Source organism: Thamnophis elegans, chromosome 9 (assembly GCF_009769535.1).
Source record: "Thamnophis elegans isolate rThaEle1 chromosome 9, rThaEle1.pri, whole genome shotgun sequence".
Taxonomy (NCBI): Eukaryota; Metazoa; Chordata; class Lepidosauria; order Squamata; family Colubridae; genus Thamnophis; species Thamnophis elegans.
In genome coordinates this window covers 67,673,119-67,690,088 of record NC_045549.1, presented here as the reverse complement: position 1 = coordinate 67,690,088, position 16,970 = coordinate 67,673,119, and the positions used below count along the sequence as shown (strand labels likewise).

The 16,970-nt window shown below is 40.8% G+C and overlaps 1 protein-coding gene across 5 annotated transcripts; it reads right to left on the bottom strand.

Annotated features, from left to right (window-relative positions):
- Positions 1 to 181: 181 nt before the first annotated feature.
- Positions 182 to 11,305, bottom strand: LOC116513141 (OCIA domain-containing protein 1-like). Of its 5 annotated transcripts, none has more exons than XM_032224020.1 (7): positions 11,175 to 11,301; positions 8,703 to 8,805; positions 8,011 to 8,098; positions 6,302 to 6,355; positions 4,689 to 4,724; positions 2,542 to 2,644; positions 182 to 459 (listed from the first exon to the last, which is right to left on the bottom strand). In XM_032224020.1, exons 2-7 carry the CDS (start codon positions 8,754 to 8,756, stop codon positions 387 to 389), a joined length of 408 nt encoding a protein of 135 aa, XP_032079911.1. In that variant the 5' UTR covers positions 8,757 to 8,805; positions 11,175 to 11,301; the 3' UTR covers positions 182 to 386. The 5 variants fall into 5 exon arrangements, with proteins under 5 accessions (XP_032079911.1, XP_032079910.1, XP_032079914.1 ...); XM_032224019.1 differs by having other exon boundaries at positions 11,086 to 11,300; XM_032224023.1 differs by lacking the exon at positions 11,175 to 11,301 and adding an exon at positions 9,902 to 9,924.
- Positions 11,306 to 16,970: the final 5,665 nt, after the last annotated feature.

Sequence of the window (16,970 nt, the reverse complement as noted above, 5' to 3'; positions counted from 1 at the left end):
ATAGTTCCAAAAATATGGTAAATGAACCATTGTAAATTGAGGCATATGTGTACCGCAAATTTCATACTTGCCAAAATTAATTTGTTACCACAAACTCCACAATCACAATGCTTAGACACTTCTTTACATACATGCAGAGCAGCAAATCATTTGAATCACCTGATACACAGCTGTTCCCAGCTGAGGTTTCAGCATTTTTTAATTCAACATTCACGGCAATTTTACAGAACATGAACAAGTAATATGAATTCTCTGTAGAGAAAATAACCAGATTTACTAATATGCAAAAATAATTTTATTCCAGTATTTATAATTCTGTACAGTGTCTTCACGTGGAGTGGGGATACATTAATGTGAGTAAAATATTAATTTTGATAATAGGTGCTTTAAGAAACAGGAGTATCTGTTTTTTTCATTTGAGGATTTGCTTTGTCTTCATCATCTGTAGGAGAATGTTTCCTAAAAGCATTAGGAGCAGATAAAAAGATTGAATCAAAGTGTTGATAAAATTACAAAATCATAATTTTATTTCTAGAATTACAAAAAGTGTCCCTTAAACAGAAAATTTATTGAGCAGTAATAGGTAAGTGGCTGTCACTCATTACATAAGTTTCTATTACATTGACTCTGTTCACTCTGAATAGTTTTATCAAATCAGTACTATGATTAGAGTTGAAGACATACAATACAGCATGGAAATAACCCTGAGCTCATCTCCACTCTGGCATGATGGGATTTTGTTGGGATAATAGTCGTCAATTTTCCATTCTTTCCCCCACCAACCCTCCTAAAGAGCCACTGTATCTATGCTTATCAATTTCCTGAATGCAATGCAGTACTATATGACACAAAATGTCACACTAGGGAAGTCACTGCAGGCTCAAATAAGTCAAAAGTGTAATAGTTACTTTCAAAAATATAAAATAAGATGTAAGATAGACTTGAGATTCAGAAGGGATCTTGACAGACTTGAACAATAGGTGTTGTGGCCTGTTAGCAGCCAGCGGAGCTGCCGGCAGAATCGGACAGTGAGGAGGTTGGGGAGGAGCATGGGCCAGTCCTGGAGGCTGGGGAAGGCTCGGATGAGGGCTCCGCATCGGAGGCAGAGAGGGGGCCAAGGGCGTCTGGCAGTTCTCAGCTGCCTTCAGAGCTAGAGAACAGTGAGGCAGAGGAACAGCTGGAGCCTGTTCCCAGTGTGTGCATGTGCAGAGCTGCCAGAAGAAAAGAACAGCTGAGAAATCAGGGTTGACTTGGGAGTAAAGCCACAGGTGAATGGTGAATGGCCCCTCCCATAGGAAATATGATAATAAATGAAAGGGAAGTGGGCTTTTGCAGGAAACCATTTGTTTGTTTGTTTGTAGGGCTTATTTGTACCTATGACTATCATTAAGTGTTGTACCTTACCACACTTGGCCAATAAAGAATTCTATTCTATTCTATTTCTCCTTTTCTATTCCATTCCATTCCATTCTATTCTATTGCACTGTGAAGCGGTATACAAGTCTAAATGCTATTGCCATGCTCTTCCAATTTCACTGAAAGACCAAAAGGCAAGCACACATAATCCACATAAATATCTGAACTATCTCATTGCTGTAAGGCAGTGTTTCCCAGCCTCAGCAACTTTAAAACGTGGGACTTCAACAGAGCATGCTGGCTGTGAGGAATTCCGGAAATTGAACCGTGCATCTTAAAACTGCTAAGATTGAGAAACGCTGCTCTTAAAAAAAACAAAAAACCTGGGATCTATGGAGTAAGACCATTAAACTTACAATATCTACAGCATTCAAAGAAAACATATACAAGATGGTTTATAGGTGGCACTTCCCCCCAACGAGGTTAGCCAAGATGTTCCCTGGGTTATCTCCATTGTGTTGGAAATGTGGAAGAAAGGATGGCACATTCTACCATATTTGGTGGTCCTGTACTGAGGCCACGAAATACTGGAGAAGGATTAAAAAATGGTTAAAAGAGGTTACCGGGGCAAACATGGAATGGAGACCCGAGAACCTTCTACTAAGCATTAAACCAGAAAACATGAGCAGTTCAATATGGCATTTGAGCCTACACATAATTGTGGCCGCAAGAATAACTTATGCACAATTTTGGAAATCCACTACCATACCGTCGGAAGATGCTATAATTAAAAAGATCTATGAATGTGCAGAAATGGACAGAATGACGGGTTGGCTGAGGGAGAAAGGAGAAACGGAACATTACCTTAGCTGGAACCTATGGTATATGTGGGCGACAAGGAGAACAGCAGGAACTGGGGAAAGTTAAAAGTGAACATGGGTATTGTAATAGATCCCTGAACTTTGTAATGAGAAGATGTGGCTTAGAGACCTAACAATGAGGAAGGAAAGAAAAAAGTTGGGCTGTGAATGACTGTCACTGCGGGGGGGGTGGGGGGGGTTGTATGTTTAAAATTGTATTTGTATTTGTATGTTTTACTCTTAAAAAAATGTATAACTAATAAAGATTACTTAATAAAAAAAAACCTCCTCAAATTATCATTGAAAGTATGGATTCCAAACAAACCTGCTCTGTTCCGGTCCGAATGGCACGAGAAGATTTCTAAAACTCTCCGTACATTTTTCAATATATAACATTTTCCCAGCAAAAAACGCCACAGCACCAACCACTATAAAGGAAAAGCAACGGCATCAGTAACCTCCGATGAAGTTTCCACATATTTTTTTTGTTGTTGTCCTCCATTGAACTATAAAGTGAGAAATCTGCTTTAAGAGTCTTTCATTGATGGTCGTTTTGAGAGTGGGCGTTAGAAATGCCTTGGCCCATTTGTCTTTTAATGTTCAAGTTGGATTCTGCTCACAATTAAAGCCTCACTGCACGAAGCAACAGGCCTCCATGGTGCGGTGGCTATACATATTTTTAATGAAATAGGCAAGAAGCATGGGCTACGGAGTCTTAATTTATAAAAATAGCAATTATTTTAAAATTTGCAGGTGGTTCTTGGCTTCCAACAGCTTGTTCAGCGACCGTTCAGTTACACAACGGCACTGAAAAAGGTGACTGAAAAACTCTTTTTTGCACTCATCATCCCCATGGTCATGTGATCAAAATTCAGATACTTGAGTAAATGTGTTAACAGCAGCCAGAATTGTATTTGCTAAAAAACTGGAAAAATGAGAAAATACCAACGCAGGAGGACCTTATTCATAAAATAATGGAATGTGCTGAAATGAGTATATTGACATTTGAAATTAGAGAACAAGAAGATAAAACAATTTTATAAGATATGGGATTTATTTTACCAATGGTTAGACAAAAAAAAAAAAAATATGGAAATGAAATACGACTGAGAATTTTGCAATACAAGGACAATGGAATGACACGGAATATAATATAAAGATGTACTATTATTGGATGGATTTAGGATTAATTGTTATAATATAAATTAATTCAAAATTTAGAATATCTTGTATAAAATGAAGGAATAATAGTTATAGTCAAATAAAAGATTAATAATGATAATATATATTAGATTGATAATATGAGACTTTATATAAACTAAGTGAGGACTATGGGGAGGTGCACAAGTTTTGTAACCAACCGACATGCTGGGGTTTTTATGTTTTCTTTGTGTAAGTTTATCTTTAAAAAATAAAAATTCTTTTAATTAAAAATAAAATAAAATTCAGATACTTGGCAACTGACTCATATTTATGACATTGAAGGGCTCATGCGATCCCCTTTTGCAACCTTCCGATCAACAAAGCCAATGGGAAAGCCGGATTCACTTAACAACCGTGTTGCTAACTGAACAACTGCAAGGTTCAGATTCAACAACTGTGGCAGGAAAGGCCATAAAGTGGGACAAAGCTTTTTTAACCACTGTCTTACTTAGCAACAGAAATTTGTGGCTCAACTGTGGCTGTAAGATGAGGACTGCCTGTATACAATCTGCTAAAATTTCAATGTTTTTAAGTTCTCTTGGGATCATAAAAGGAATATAAAACTTGAACGCAGGAATTGGTTGGGCAAAGAAAAGACAATTCACTGGGTGGGAAGGAAAAGGTGCGAGAAAGTAACTCAAAATAATCCTGTCTTGATTCAGTTTGGTGTAAGACAGACAGAGGGAAAACTTGCTCAGGACTTGGTCAGTTTTCAAGCTTCGGTTACTATATCCTATAACAACGATGGCATTTCTGGCATCTTTGATCTGTTTCCTGACTAGGCCTTTCCTGAAGGGCTGATATGTGCATTCTCCACATGCTTTATGTTCAAGTGCAAATATAGGAACAATGTTTCTCAAGCTCAGCAACTTTTAAGACTTCAACTCCCAGAATTCGCCAGCCAGCCATAGTCATCTTAAAGTTGCCAAGGTTGGGTAACACTGCCTATGACAGATACCGTGTTTCCCTGAAAATAAGACAGGGTCTTATCTTCTTTTGACTCCTGAAATAAGCGCTTGGCCTTATTTTCGGGGAGGTCTTATTTTTGAGGTGCAGGAGGCAGCGAGCGTGGTCACCTCATGGCTGCTGCTGGGTTGCAATATTTTCGGGGTGGGCTTATTTTAGTGCATGCGCTCAAAAGCCATATTGGGCTTATTATCTGGGGAAGTCTTATTTTCAGGGAAACAGGGTAGATGTTCATTTTGCTAATTATAGATTGAGCCCTTTTCCTGTTTTCCTTCTGTAACTTCACAGTCTTTCAAAACTTACCCACTACTGTATTCAAAGAAGCAGTCTTGATAATCCCTAGAAAAAGAAATGGTTTTTAAGAAATGGTTTTTAGGCCAAGAGGAAATATATAATATACCAGGTTTGCGCATTTTATTAGAGAGAACTCTTGATCTGGTTCACAGATCAACTATGTTTGTACCAGAGGTGGGTGCCTACCAGTTTGCACCTATTTGGTAGAACTGGTTCATCAAATCTACCGAACCGGTTAGAAGAGGTTCCACCAGTGGACCCGGAAAGCAGGCCACACCTACAGAAGAAGTTCCAAAAGTTTTTGAAACCCACCACTGGTCCTTGGATATGATTATTCTACACTATCATGCTCATATTTATAAAACTCAGTGCCTCTGTGAAAGGTAAGGATGACTACTGCGTTTGTGGTGCAATCAGAACATTGCGTGTGTTGAAGTTGTTTTAACGCAAACCAAAGATGCCTTTTAAAAAACAAGTTTACATCATATTCTTATGCATGCCAGTGCTGTGTGTGAGGTAATTTAAGGTGGTTCTGACAAGTGTTGTCGGCATCTTCATATCCGGTCACATGGGCGGCAAGCTACTCTCATCCGGTCACATGGGCGGCAAGCCACTCCCACAAAGGAGGCCACAACCACAGAGTAGGTTCGAACAATTTTTGAAACCCACCACTGGTTTGTACCATCAGGTTTTGTTAGTTTCTGGCAAAAAAAACATCCATTGGATAAAAATGAGTTTGCTTAATGATCGTCAGGAAAGGTCATAAAATCAGATGCAGTCACATGGTGACTTGCTGAATGACAGCAACAATTTACAACCATAATTCCTCTCAATTAGGTCATAAGTCAAGGAATATATGTAGGCCACTTTAAAAATCAAAACTGCTCTAAACTAAAACTGGAAAAAGCAAAATTGCTCTAATCCAAAACCAACCTTGCTTGACTAATGCATTAAAAAAGTACACTTTGCCTCTTCTAGTTGCAATAGCTGTCACAATTGATCAAAAGTCAAGGCATGAGAAATATTGCCACTTAAACACATTTATTAAGCTGGAAGTCCAACTGTAATGTGCATTTGTAAGAAAGAAAACAAAATTTTAGATTGTTAATGACTAACATAATGAAACATTTTTCACGGAAAAGATAAAAGGAAATATTTCAAACTAACATTACAATGATTCCTGTAGACAAACATTGAAGGGATGGTACTTAAATTGTTACTTTCCAAAACACTTTTTTTTCCAGATTAAACATGGACATGAAATAAAAAATAAAAAATGGCATATATTTTATTCCTGAAAAACCTCTTCTGCTTCTGCTAACTGTTGAAGGCAATAATACAGGCAATTGGAAATCTTAAGTGATAGATTCACTGCAGAAGTCATTATTTCATGACTGATATTAAGAAGTGCCTCTGAAAGACATGAGGTTCCTCTTAATCACGAGACAAATATGCACAGATTTCACATATTCTGCATATAAAATTTGTATATGTCCAGTTTTTTAATTCCATTGTTATATAGATTAGGCATTTTCTCCCAATACTTATTCTATGGAAATGGTCAGCAGCTGAGCATTTTTCAAAATTCACCGCTTATTTTTAATTTTAAAAAATCTACTTACCTTTACTAATTAGTCCTTGAGCAATCAGCATACTTCCAAGAGAAAGAGGAAGAGCTGTAAACAAACATTGCAATGAACAGTTTCAATCTGGGTCTTCATTCCCATGAGCCTCCACTCCCAGGGAAGCAGATGAAACTTCATAATATTGTGGCTTTTTCTGAATTTGCTAATGATAGGTGCCCAGTTTATAAAAGTAATTTAGTAAACTAATATTAAGAAGTTTTCATCTGGTTGTCTGCATCCAGTGGTGGCACAGTGGTTAGAAAGCAGTATTGCAGGCTAATTCTGCCGACTGTCAGGAGTTCAATCCTGACCGGCTCAAGATTGACTCAGCTTTCCCTCCTTCCGAGGTGGATAAAATGAGGCCCCAGATTGTTGGGAGCAGTATGCTAGACTCTGTAAACAGTTTAGAGTGGGCTGTAAAGCATCGTGAAGTGGTATATAAGTCTAAGTGCTATTGCTATCATGAAGGGACGATTTGGTAAGCATCTGGAAGCAATATCTCCCTCTGATTCGATGTTCCTAAAAGTTCGGAATTTTTAGATGTGGGAACTTCATGCAAGCTGGGGAATTGTGGGACTTGAAGCCCATATGTCTTAAATTTGCCAAAGTTGAGAAATACTGCTCTACTTAGAAAAATGACCAAAAAACCATCCAAATTCATCACTGATTTCAGTGGGGATAGTAATTACAACTTCTTTTTATGGAAATGAGTTAGATAAGGCCCTGAGTCATCTTTTTCTTCTACAAATATGACCGCAAAGAGATTTGAGACATTTCTTTCCAGTTTGGTTTTTTGTAATGTTTATATCTGAACCGAGACTAGTCTTAGGTATAGCCTGCTGAAACAAATCAACTGCAATCTTTAGACAATGAAAAATAGTTTAAATAAATTACCTTTTAAAGTAAGAATAAGCTATGGTTAATTAAAAATTGAAGCAAATGTTTCTAATCTTGCGGTCCCACTGGAGTTGTGAAAAAGTAGGGGGTCTGATTAACAAATGTAATTAAAAAGCATATGCTTGTGTGGGTGGCAGCTCACTTCATCAGATGTACAGAGAAGCTAGACTGATGTAGGATTGAAACTGGGTGAGGTGGTGGGAAGTGGGGTAGAATAGATTGCTTAAATCTAACATAATTTCTTATAATGATAATGACAATATGTCTCCAAATGCAGTCACTGAAAATATCATTATTGGAATGTAATCTTGGTTTGGGATTTAAATCCTGTGAAATATGGAAGGATACTCATATTACTGGGAGTCAGAGATTCAAAGGGGACAATGCTGGAAGACAGATGTTTATACAGGAATACGGCTGTGGAGAGGAAGAATAACTGCATGCATACCTGTATGTAATTATGGTTGAGTATAGTAAACTAAAGTTATTATTCATCTCATTTGGGGTTTTCAAATTATTTTCAGGGAGTAATTTTGGTTGTTTCAATTTTTTAAAAAGTGCAAAGGATATTTTTATTGCTTGCAAATTACTGAGAGTCTTACCAGACTGTAGCAGTTATCTATGAAATAAATAAATAAAAGGCATGAAAATTTACAGCCCCTATCAAATAGGAATATGGTCTTTGAAGGAAACATGTTCTTAATTCCAAATATTAGCAATCCTTAGGTGGACTTGACAATAGTAGAACAAAGGAATGCAAGCAAATATACAATTATGTTTCTTTTTGTATCCAGAACAAAAAAATATACCTCTGTACCAGAAGCTTTCTTCTTTACACCGTTGATTGATATTTTCAATCTCTGCCCCAGTGAGTCTTCTTGGATAACTGAGTAGATTCTGGAAATAAAAACCTAAATAAATAATAGTATGAGAACAGCATGTTGAGCTACAAAAAATAAAAATATTGAGTGTTTTTTTCCTATGCCAAAACATAAAATTCTTGAATGTGCAGAGCATTATGATCTATGATTTAGTTGATCATTTCTTCAGTTGAATATTATTAAAATATCATAAAATAAGTAAATTTTAAAAAGTTAAAAGTTTGGGAAAAAATAGTTCGATTTAGAGCAGGGGTCTTCCTCTGGAGCTGCATGTGGCTCTTTCATCCCTCTGCTGCAGCTCCCTGTCGCCGGTCGGCTCCACAATTGATAGGCATTTCAGTTAGGATAGGTAGAGGAAAAAGGAAGCTGTGCTAGGAGGAGACTCTATGGTGGGGGAATAGGACTTCCGGTTGGCTCCAGAATTGAACTTGGTTAGGATCTTTGTGGCTCTTTGAGTGTTTAAGGTTGCTGACCCCTGATTTAGAGTTAAGATAACAATCATGTATTATTATATTGCTGATAAAATACAATTACAATTGTGTGACACAACATAGCAAGAAAGGTTGATCAATCTTTGACCCACAGCAGAAATGAATCTTTGCAGAGAAGAAAGGACCAACCTGAGTCTTATTTTCTGTTGAAGAGGCCAAAGTATCTACTGGAGTAGAATCCATGTTTCGTCCGTGGTTCTAGCAAACCTCAAAACCCACAAATGTGAGTATCCTACACACACAAAAAAAATAACATGTTAAAAACAAGAAAAAGGTTAAGGAAACAATTGGTCCATTGCTGGGAGAAAGTGGCAAGAAGGTGACAAGCAACAGGGAGAAAGCAGAACTACTTAACTCATTTTTTTGCATCTGTCTTTACACAAAGGGATAAAACAGTCCAACCTATCAAAAACAGCACCACAAAAATCGGATTAGGAACACAAGTTGAAATAGGGAAGAAAATGGTAAGTAAGCACCTGTCTACCCTAGATGAGTTCAAATCACCAGGACCGGACGGATTACACCCCAGGGTTCTGAAGGAACTGGCAGATGAGATCTCAGAACCATTGAACTATATCTTTCAGAGATCCTGGAGCACCGGGGAACTGCCAGAGGACTGGAAAAGAGCTGGTGTGGGTCCCATCTTCAAAAAAGGGGAAAAAAAATAGATCCAGGAAACTATAGACCTATCAGCCTGACCTCAATACCAGGGAAGATTCTGGAAAAGATAATCAAGCAACAAATTAGCAAACACCTAGAAGTAAACAAAGTAATAGCCAAAAGCCAACATGGGTTTGTCAAAAACAGATTATGCCAGATTAATCTTATTGCATTCTTTGACAAAGTGGCAAAATTAGTGGACCAGAGGAATGCCGTCGATATAGTTTACTTGGACTTCAGTAAGGCATTTGATAAGGTAGACCATAACCTACACCTAGATAAAGTTGAAGAATGTGGGTTGGACAGCATCACCACCAGATGGATTCGTAACTGGCTGACCAACCACACTCAATGTGTAGTCCTCAATGGAACTGCATCTACATGGAGGGAAGTATGCAGTGGAGTACCCCAAGGCTCTGTTTTAGGCCCAGTACTCTTCAACATGTTCATCAATGATTTGGATGAGGGAATAAATGGGGAATTCATCAAATTTGCAGGTGACATCAAGCTGGCAGGAATAGCCAAGACTCCAGGCTTAAGATACAGAAGGATCTTGACAAACTTGAACATTGGGCACTATCTAATAAAATGAAATTCAATGGTGAAAAGAGTAAAGTTCTACATTTAGGCAAGAAAAACGAAATGCACAGGTACAGTATAGGTGGTACCTTGCTCCATAGTAGTAACCGTGAGAGGGATCTTGGAATCCTAGTGGACAACCATTTAAATAGGAGCCAGCCGTGTGCAGCAGCTGCCAAAAAAGCCAACACAGTTCTAGGCTGCATCAACAGAGGGATAGAATCAAGATCTGGTGAAGTGTTAATACCACTTTATAATGCCTTGATAAGGCCACACTTGGAATCCTGCATCCAGTTTTGGTCGCCACGATGTAAAAAAGGTGTTGAGACTCTAGAAAGAGTGCAGAGAAGAGCAACAAAGATGATTAGGGGACTGGAGACTAAAACATATGAAGAATGGTTGCAGAAACTTGGGTATGTCTAGTTTAATGAAAAGAAGGACTAGGGGAGACATGATAGCAGTGTTCCAATATCTCAGGGGTTGCCACAAAGAAGAGGGAGTCAAGCTATTCTCCAAGGCACCTGAGGGCAGAACAAGAAGCAATGGGTGGAAACTAATCAAGGAGAGAAGCAACTTAGAACTGAGGCGAAATTTCCTGACAGTTAGAACAATTAATCAATGGAACAGCTTGCTCTAGAAGTTGTGAATGCCTCAACACTGGAAGTCTTTAAGATGTTGGATAGTCATTTGTCTGAAATGGTATAGGGTTTCCTGCCTAGGCAAGGGGTTGGACTAGAAGACCTCCAAGGTCCCTTCCAACTCTGCTATTGTATTGTATTATTGTATTGTTTTGTAATAGTGATAGTAATACAGTGAATAGTTTGACAGTGTTGAGGGAATTATTTGTTTTGCAGAGTAATCGTTCCTGGGCCCAATTTTAACTCAACAGCAGCGTCCCACAACGTTGCTCTACACAGCAGAGGTGGGGAAGGCTAATCCTCCATGTTTTTTTATTTCTGGACTTCAACTCCCAGAATTCCCAAGCCCGCAGGAATAGCTGGGGCTCAGTAAGAACGGCCGGGCGAGGAATTCTGGGAGTTGCAGTCCGCAGGTCTGTCGTTCCCCGCGATCCCTGCTCTATGGGAATATGAGATATGCGTCCTACATATTGGCACGCTGGGAAGAAGCAGGTGCCGCTTTCGAGGAGGCTCGCTCCACTCAGCCCACTCCCCGCCTCAAAGGAGGCGGCAGGAAGGGCGCTCTTGCGTTTTAAGGGCGAGGCTTATCCGGGGAACCCCTCACTGTTGCTGTCTCTCTCTCTCGGCTCCCCTACCTTTCTCCCGGGTGCCCGCTAGCTTCTCCCCGCCTCTTCCGTCGCTTTCCTCCACCCCCGGGGTCGCCTCGACCCACAGCGAGACCTGCCTGTGGAGAAAAGGCGCTTTTGCCGCTAGGCCAGGCCCCTCAGGCGGTTTTGCCCCTTTCGGAGGGCAACCGAGGCGGAAAAGCTGCGTCTCTCTGATTGGTTAAAGAGGAGGGTCGTTTGCAGCGTCTCTTTGTGTAGGGGCGGGGCCGTGCTCGGAGGGCGCCCGAGGGGCGGGGCGGAAAAGCTGCGTCTCTCTGATTGGTTAAAGAGGAGGGTCGTTTGCAGCGTCTCTTCGTGAAGGGGCGGGGAGAGGTTGGCACAGGGAGGGGTGAACGGGCTGAGTGGGTTGGGTACATCCCGCTTTGCGTCGGGGGCTTATGAAAATATGCAGCTACCCACCTAGGTCTGGTAGCAGGTCTTGAACATGCGGTTGGACTAGAAGACCTCCAGGGTCCCTTTCCATCTCTAAAGGGGGTTCTGTACTCTATGAGGTCTAATCCAGGGGTGGGGAAACGACTTTTATGACTAGTGGACTTCAACTCCCAGAATTCCTGTGCCAGCCATGCTGCCTCTGGAATTCTGGGAGTTGAAGTCCACAAGTTATAAAAGGGTCATCCTTCCCCACCTCTGATCTAATCTCTCGCATTTGGTTTTAAGTTTACAGGACAGATAGCTAAAATGTCTATGGAGATCCTCGGTCATCCAGGTCGTGGTTGTCTCAAAGGTGCTTTTTTTTTCCAAGAGGCAACTGGACTTTCTGCTTTTTCTTTGAGGACGTTTCGCTTCTCATCGAAGAAGCTTCTGCTGGTTGCCTCTTGAACAAAAAGCCCATTTGGGGTATTACAGTACAGATAGTCCTTGAGTTACAACTACAACCGGGCCCAGAATTTCTGATACTTAAGTGACACATTGGTTAAGCGAGTTTTGCCGCATTTTACGACCTTTTGCCGCAGTTGTTAAGAGAAACGCTGCAGCTGTTAGTAACACAGTTGCGAAGTGGATCTGGCTTCCTCATTATTTTGCTTGTCTCAAGGTTAGAAAAGGTAATCATATGACCCTGGGACACTACGGCCGTCATAAGCATGGGTCAGTTGTCAACGGCCTGAATTTTGATCCCATGACCATCGGGATGTTGCAATGGTCTTTAAGTGTGAAAAACGGTCATATGTCGCTTCCCCCCCCCCCCGTTTGAATGGTCGCTAAATGAAATGTCAATTGAGGATTACCTTTAATCGACTCATCCTGATTTCCTCATCCACACTTTAATCTGCAATCATTAACTCTCGCATGAAGCCCCAAGCAAGGTTTGGGGAGGGGGGCAAAATTATCAGAATGGTGACTCTCATCGTCCCCATCCTGACTTTTCTTGACTTCTCACCTCTGTGGATGCCTCCAGAGATACTTCAAAGTGTGTTGCGTTGAAGCTGAGTTCAACGCAGAGATTTTACTGATTTTTTTTTCTCTTTCTTTTTTCTTTTTCCTTTTTTTTTTTTTAATTTCTTTGGCTTTAATATATCTTAGACTGTGTTTGATAAAAAGCTATACCGTGTATGGGCTCTGGGAAGTCGGGGGGGGGGGGAAGGGAGGTGGGATCATAGGGGGAGGGGGGGGAGGGGGGAAATATAGTATGTGCCAGATTTTAAAGTAATATGATTGCACTTGTATACTGTTGCCTTTTTAATTCTAGTGTAAAAATAAGAAGCTGAATATATTGATAGATAGTAGAAATACACCGAAGGGAGGAGCAGAGGGAAAGAAGAAAGAGGGGTAGAGAGGGTGGGAGAGAGGATCGGAAGGAGGGTGAGATGGAAGGGAGGGAGTGTATTGGGAGAAAGGAGTGATAGAGGGGGAGGGGAAGTAGGAGAGGGGAATGTTGGAGGGGAGAAAGGAAAGTTGGAGGGGGGTGAAAGAAAGGGTGTATGGAGGGTTGAAGTGGTATATTGGGTTTGTATTTTGGGGAGTATTTTTGACAAGGATGGCTGTGTTTATTGCTCAATGTTATATGGCCCCGGTCATGCACAGTATATATGTGACTGTATGAAATGAAAATGAAAATGAAAATAAAACATATTTGGGGGGGAAAAAAGTGTGTTGCATTTTTCTGCACAGTTAGGTAACCTCTAATCCTGGTTCATTGCTGGTGGCGGATTAACAGGAGTTGAAGCCCAACAACATCTCTGGAGCACTTCTGTATTTGGGAATGTTCTCAAGAGCCTCCCAACGGTGCTTTTTCAGGAGTCAACATTTCGCTTCTCATCAGAAGAAGCTTCAGCTCTGACAGGACAGGGGGGTTAATGGAAGGATTGGAAGATTAGATTGAAAGCCTGTCACTCAATCTAATGGATCTTATGTACAACAAACTTGAAATCAAGTTTGACAGCCCTGTCCTAGACCCTGTGGGAGTACAGGATGCAGAAGACAATGCATTTCTGTGCTTAGAAATTGGTTGCATACTTCAGAAGCCAGATCATAAGTTCTGGCTGCAATGGCTAGGAGTGGGGCCAGCTCTCTTCACAAGTCCTTTGCTGTAAGAAGAACATTTTGTTTGCCGTTTTGTGTTTTACTTCATTTATGCTTGTAAAAGCAAGACATTGGTGCTATGAGTGTGCAGCTGAATCTCCAAAGATCTTCTGAAGACATTCCAGCTGGCAGTGGTCTTTGGGAATCGTTTGCCAGCTCAACTATTCACTAACTGTTTAGATCATGTCCTAAAATGCCCTCTTCGGTCCCAGCACAACCACAGCAAGAACAGTTAAAGGCATGAAATCTTTTTTTCTTCTGGCTGCACAGAACATTCTAAACATTTTCCCTCTGTTCTAATCATACATAGTATGCAACACAATTACATCTAAGCTCAGTAATTCTTTTTTTTTTCTAAGCATTTAACTTTACTGTCATTGCTATTACATAAAGGTAAAGGTTCCCCTTGCACATATGTGCTAGTCCCGTGATGGCGAACCTATGGCACAGGTGGCATGCGGAGACATTTGTTAGGGCACGCGAGGGCGTTGATAGGGCATTGCCCTGTCAGCTCCAACGCGCATGCACATGCTGGCCAGCTGACTTTGGCCTTCTTTTAAGGTTGTTTTTCGCGCTCTAGAGCCCTTCATGGTATTGGACCTGGGTACTTGAGAGACCGCCTGCTGCCAATTATCTCCAATAGACCTATTAGATCCCACAGACTAGGCCTCCTCCGAATTCCATCTACCGGCCAATGCCGATTGGCTACCACCCGGAGGAGGGCCTTCTCTGTGGCTGCTCCGGCCCTCTGGAACGAGCTCCCCGTGGAGATTCGGACCCTCACCACCCTTCAGGCTTTCCGCAAAGCCCTTAAAACCTGGCTGTGTCGGCAGGCTTGGGGCTGACGAGTTCCCGTCCCCGCTCGAATTGTGTGCTTGTTGATTGTTTTTAAATTGTTGTAGTTGTTGTCCGTTGTTTTTTTCCTCCTGTTTGTATCCCCCCCCCCTTACTTTGGTTTGTGAGCCGCCCTGAGTCCCTCTGGGAATAGGGCGGCATAGAAATGCAATAAATCAAATCAAATTAAATCAAACTGGCCCTATGGGCAAACTGAAAGTTTGGGAACAGACTTTCGGTTTGCTTGTAGAGCCGTTTTTTGCCCCCTGAAGCCTTCAGGAGCCTGCAGGAGGTTTCCCTGAAGGCTCCGGAGAGCAAAAAATGGCCCAACGAGCAAACCAGAAGTGACTTGAGTTCCCCAGGCCTGCTAGCAGAACCAGGACTTCAGGGCCTTCTGGAAGAGTATTAGAGTAGGGGCCGTTCTAAACTCTGGAGCATGCCTACCGTCTCTGTCCTATTGTCTCCATTTATTCGTACCCATTCCCTGTGGTCATGTCCATGTTTATACTTATACCTGTTATCTCGTACATGTTTGACAAACTAACTAATTAACTAAATAAATAAAATAAAATAACACTGGGAGAGAACAGAGAATCGAAGAGTGAGCCTAAAGCTGAACAACAGAAATTGAGAGCCTCTAAAGCAAATATGTCATCAAAGTATATCATCATCTAAAGTGTGAAGATGTATGAGAGGAAGAGCATATGATGCCCCTAAGCCACACTGACCAATGGCGCCAACTCTCATTAACGCAAATATTTGCTTTTTTTAGAATGGTTTTTGGAATAATTCAGAAGTGAGGGCAGCACTAACCTCTGGCTCTAGCCCAAAAGAAGACCTGTTTACATGTTTATCAATTTTAGTAAGGTGATGTTTTGTTTTGTTTTCAAATAAGCACTAAAAGATCACGTTGTAGTGAATCCATGATAGAATAAATTTTAACGGGCCATAATCTTGTTGGACATATGACATTCTTTCATAAATGTGCAGTTAGTACTGAAGACAAAATGGTGGTGGGAAGTGGGCCTGTAAGTCACTGAAAATTTGAATTAATCAAAACATCTCATTTGCACACTGTTTATAAACCCTTTTTCATTTTTATGTATGCATATCACCTCTCTATAAACATTTTTGTTTAGCTTAGGATACTGTATCACATATTGCCACTAATGATTATATCGCAGTCACTATTTCCCCAACCTGATATTCTCTTGATGTCTTGAATTGCAATCCCCCCTTTTTTTGCCCATTCCCCATAACCAAATGCCGCACTGTGTCAGCCAGATCTCGATGGGGTTCTATTTTGATACATGCTTGCTTTGAATGGAGACAGGCCTGGCACACTGGCTGGAAAACTGTAGGAATTGGAATCTAGCTTGTAGACACCTGGATGGTATAACAGATCGGGGAAGCCATAGTATCCTTTTACAATCAACCCTAATATAAGATAATGTAGCTACTGCAAAGGATTTTTAACTAAGCCCAATTACATATCTTTTAGGACACAATTCTAAATACTAGAAAGAACCTGCAATTATGTAAGGCAAGGTACGTAATCTTGTTTTATGCATTTACAATTATCGGTACCTGTTTTGTGTGCAGATTAAAGTCTATTGTCTACATGTTTTAGCGATCAACGCATGTTTGATGGAATGTTTCATAACACTCTTGCCAATTTCCCCCTCCTCCATATGTCTAATTGTCTCTTTGATCTATAGTGTTCAGTTTCTTTCAGCTTTAGGCCAAAGAAAGATTGCTTGTTCACACCCTCAGGGCCATCTACAGGACACACATTATGAATACTTAACGTTGGACTATAAGATCTGATATCTCCATTCTTCCAGCGCTCTTCCAGTACTCTGTCAGCTTTTTAGCTAGTGACCAAAATAGCACATTCCACTTTTGAGGAGAAAAAAACCCCCCTTCATATCATCAAATAATCCCACAATTATGTCTCTTTAATGCAAATTTTAAATGACTGTTCTTCAAACACAGGAAGCTGACATCAAGCCTTCTTCAAAACATGCCATGAGGGTTTTTTTTGGGTCCTGGGGAGTTACAGGGAGAGGGCCATGGAGTTACTTACAATACTATCATATTTACTTCTTCTTGTGCCATATCCATCTTCGGACGTTGGCGATCATGTTGGCAATCCTATTTTTGTCAACAGCTGCATGAAAAAGTGCTGCTGAGTTTTGTCCAAGCCAGTCCCTTCGGTTTTGAAGCCATGATGTTCTTCTTCTGCCTGGACCTCATTTGCCTTTAATCTTTCCCTGAAGGAATAAGTGAAGGATGCCGTATTTTTCTGGGTGTTGCATCACGTGCCCAAGATATTCTAGCTTTCTCTTTTTAATTGCTTTGATGATTTCCCTTGGCTTTCCCAGGCGGCTTAGCCCCTCCTCATTTGTGATTTTGTCAGCCCAGCTTATATGTAACATCCATCTGTAAATCCACATTTCAAATGCTTCTAGTCTCTTTGAGTGGTGTTCTGTCAGAGACCG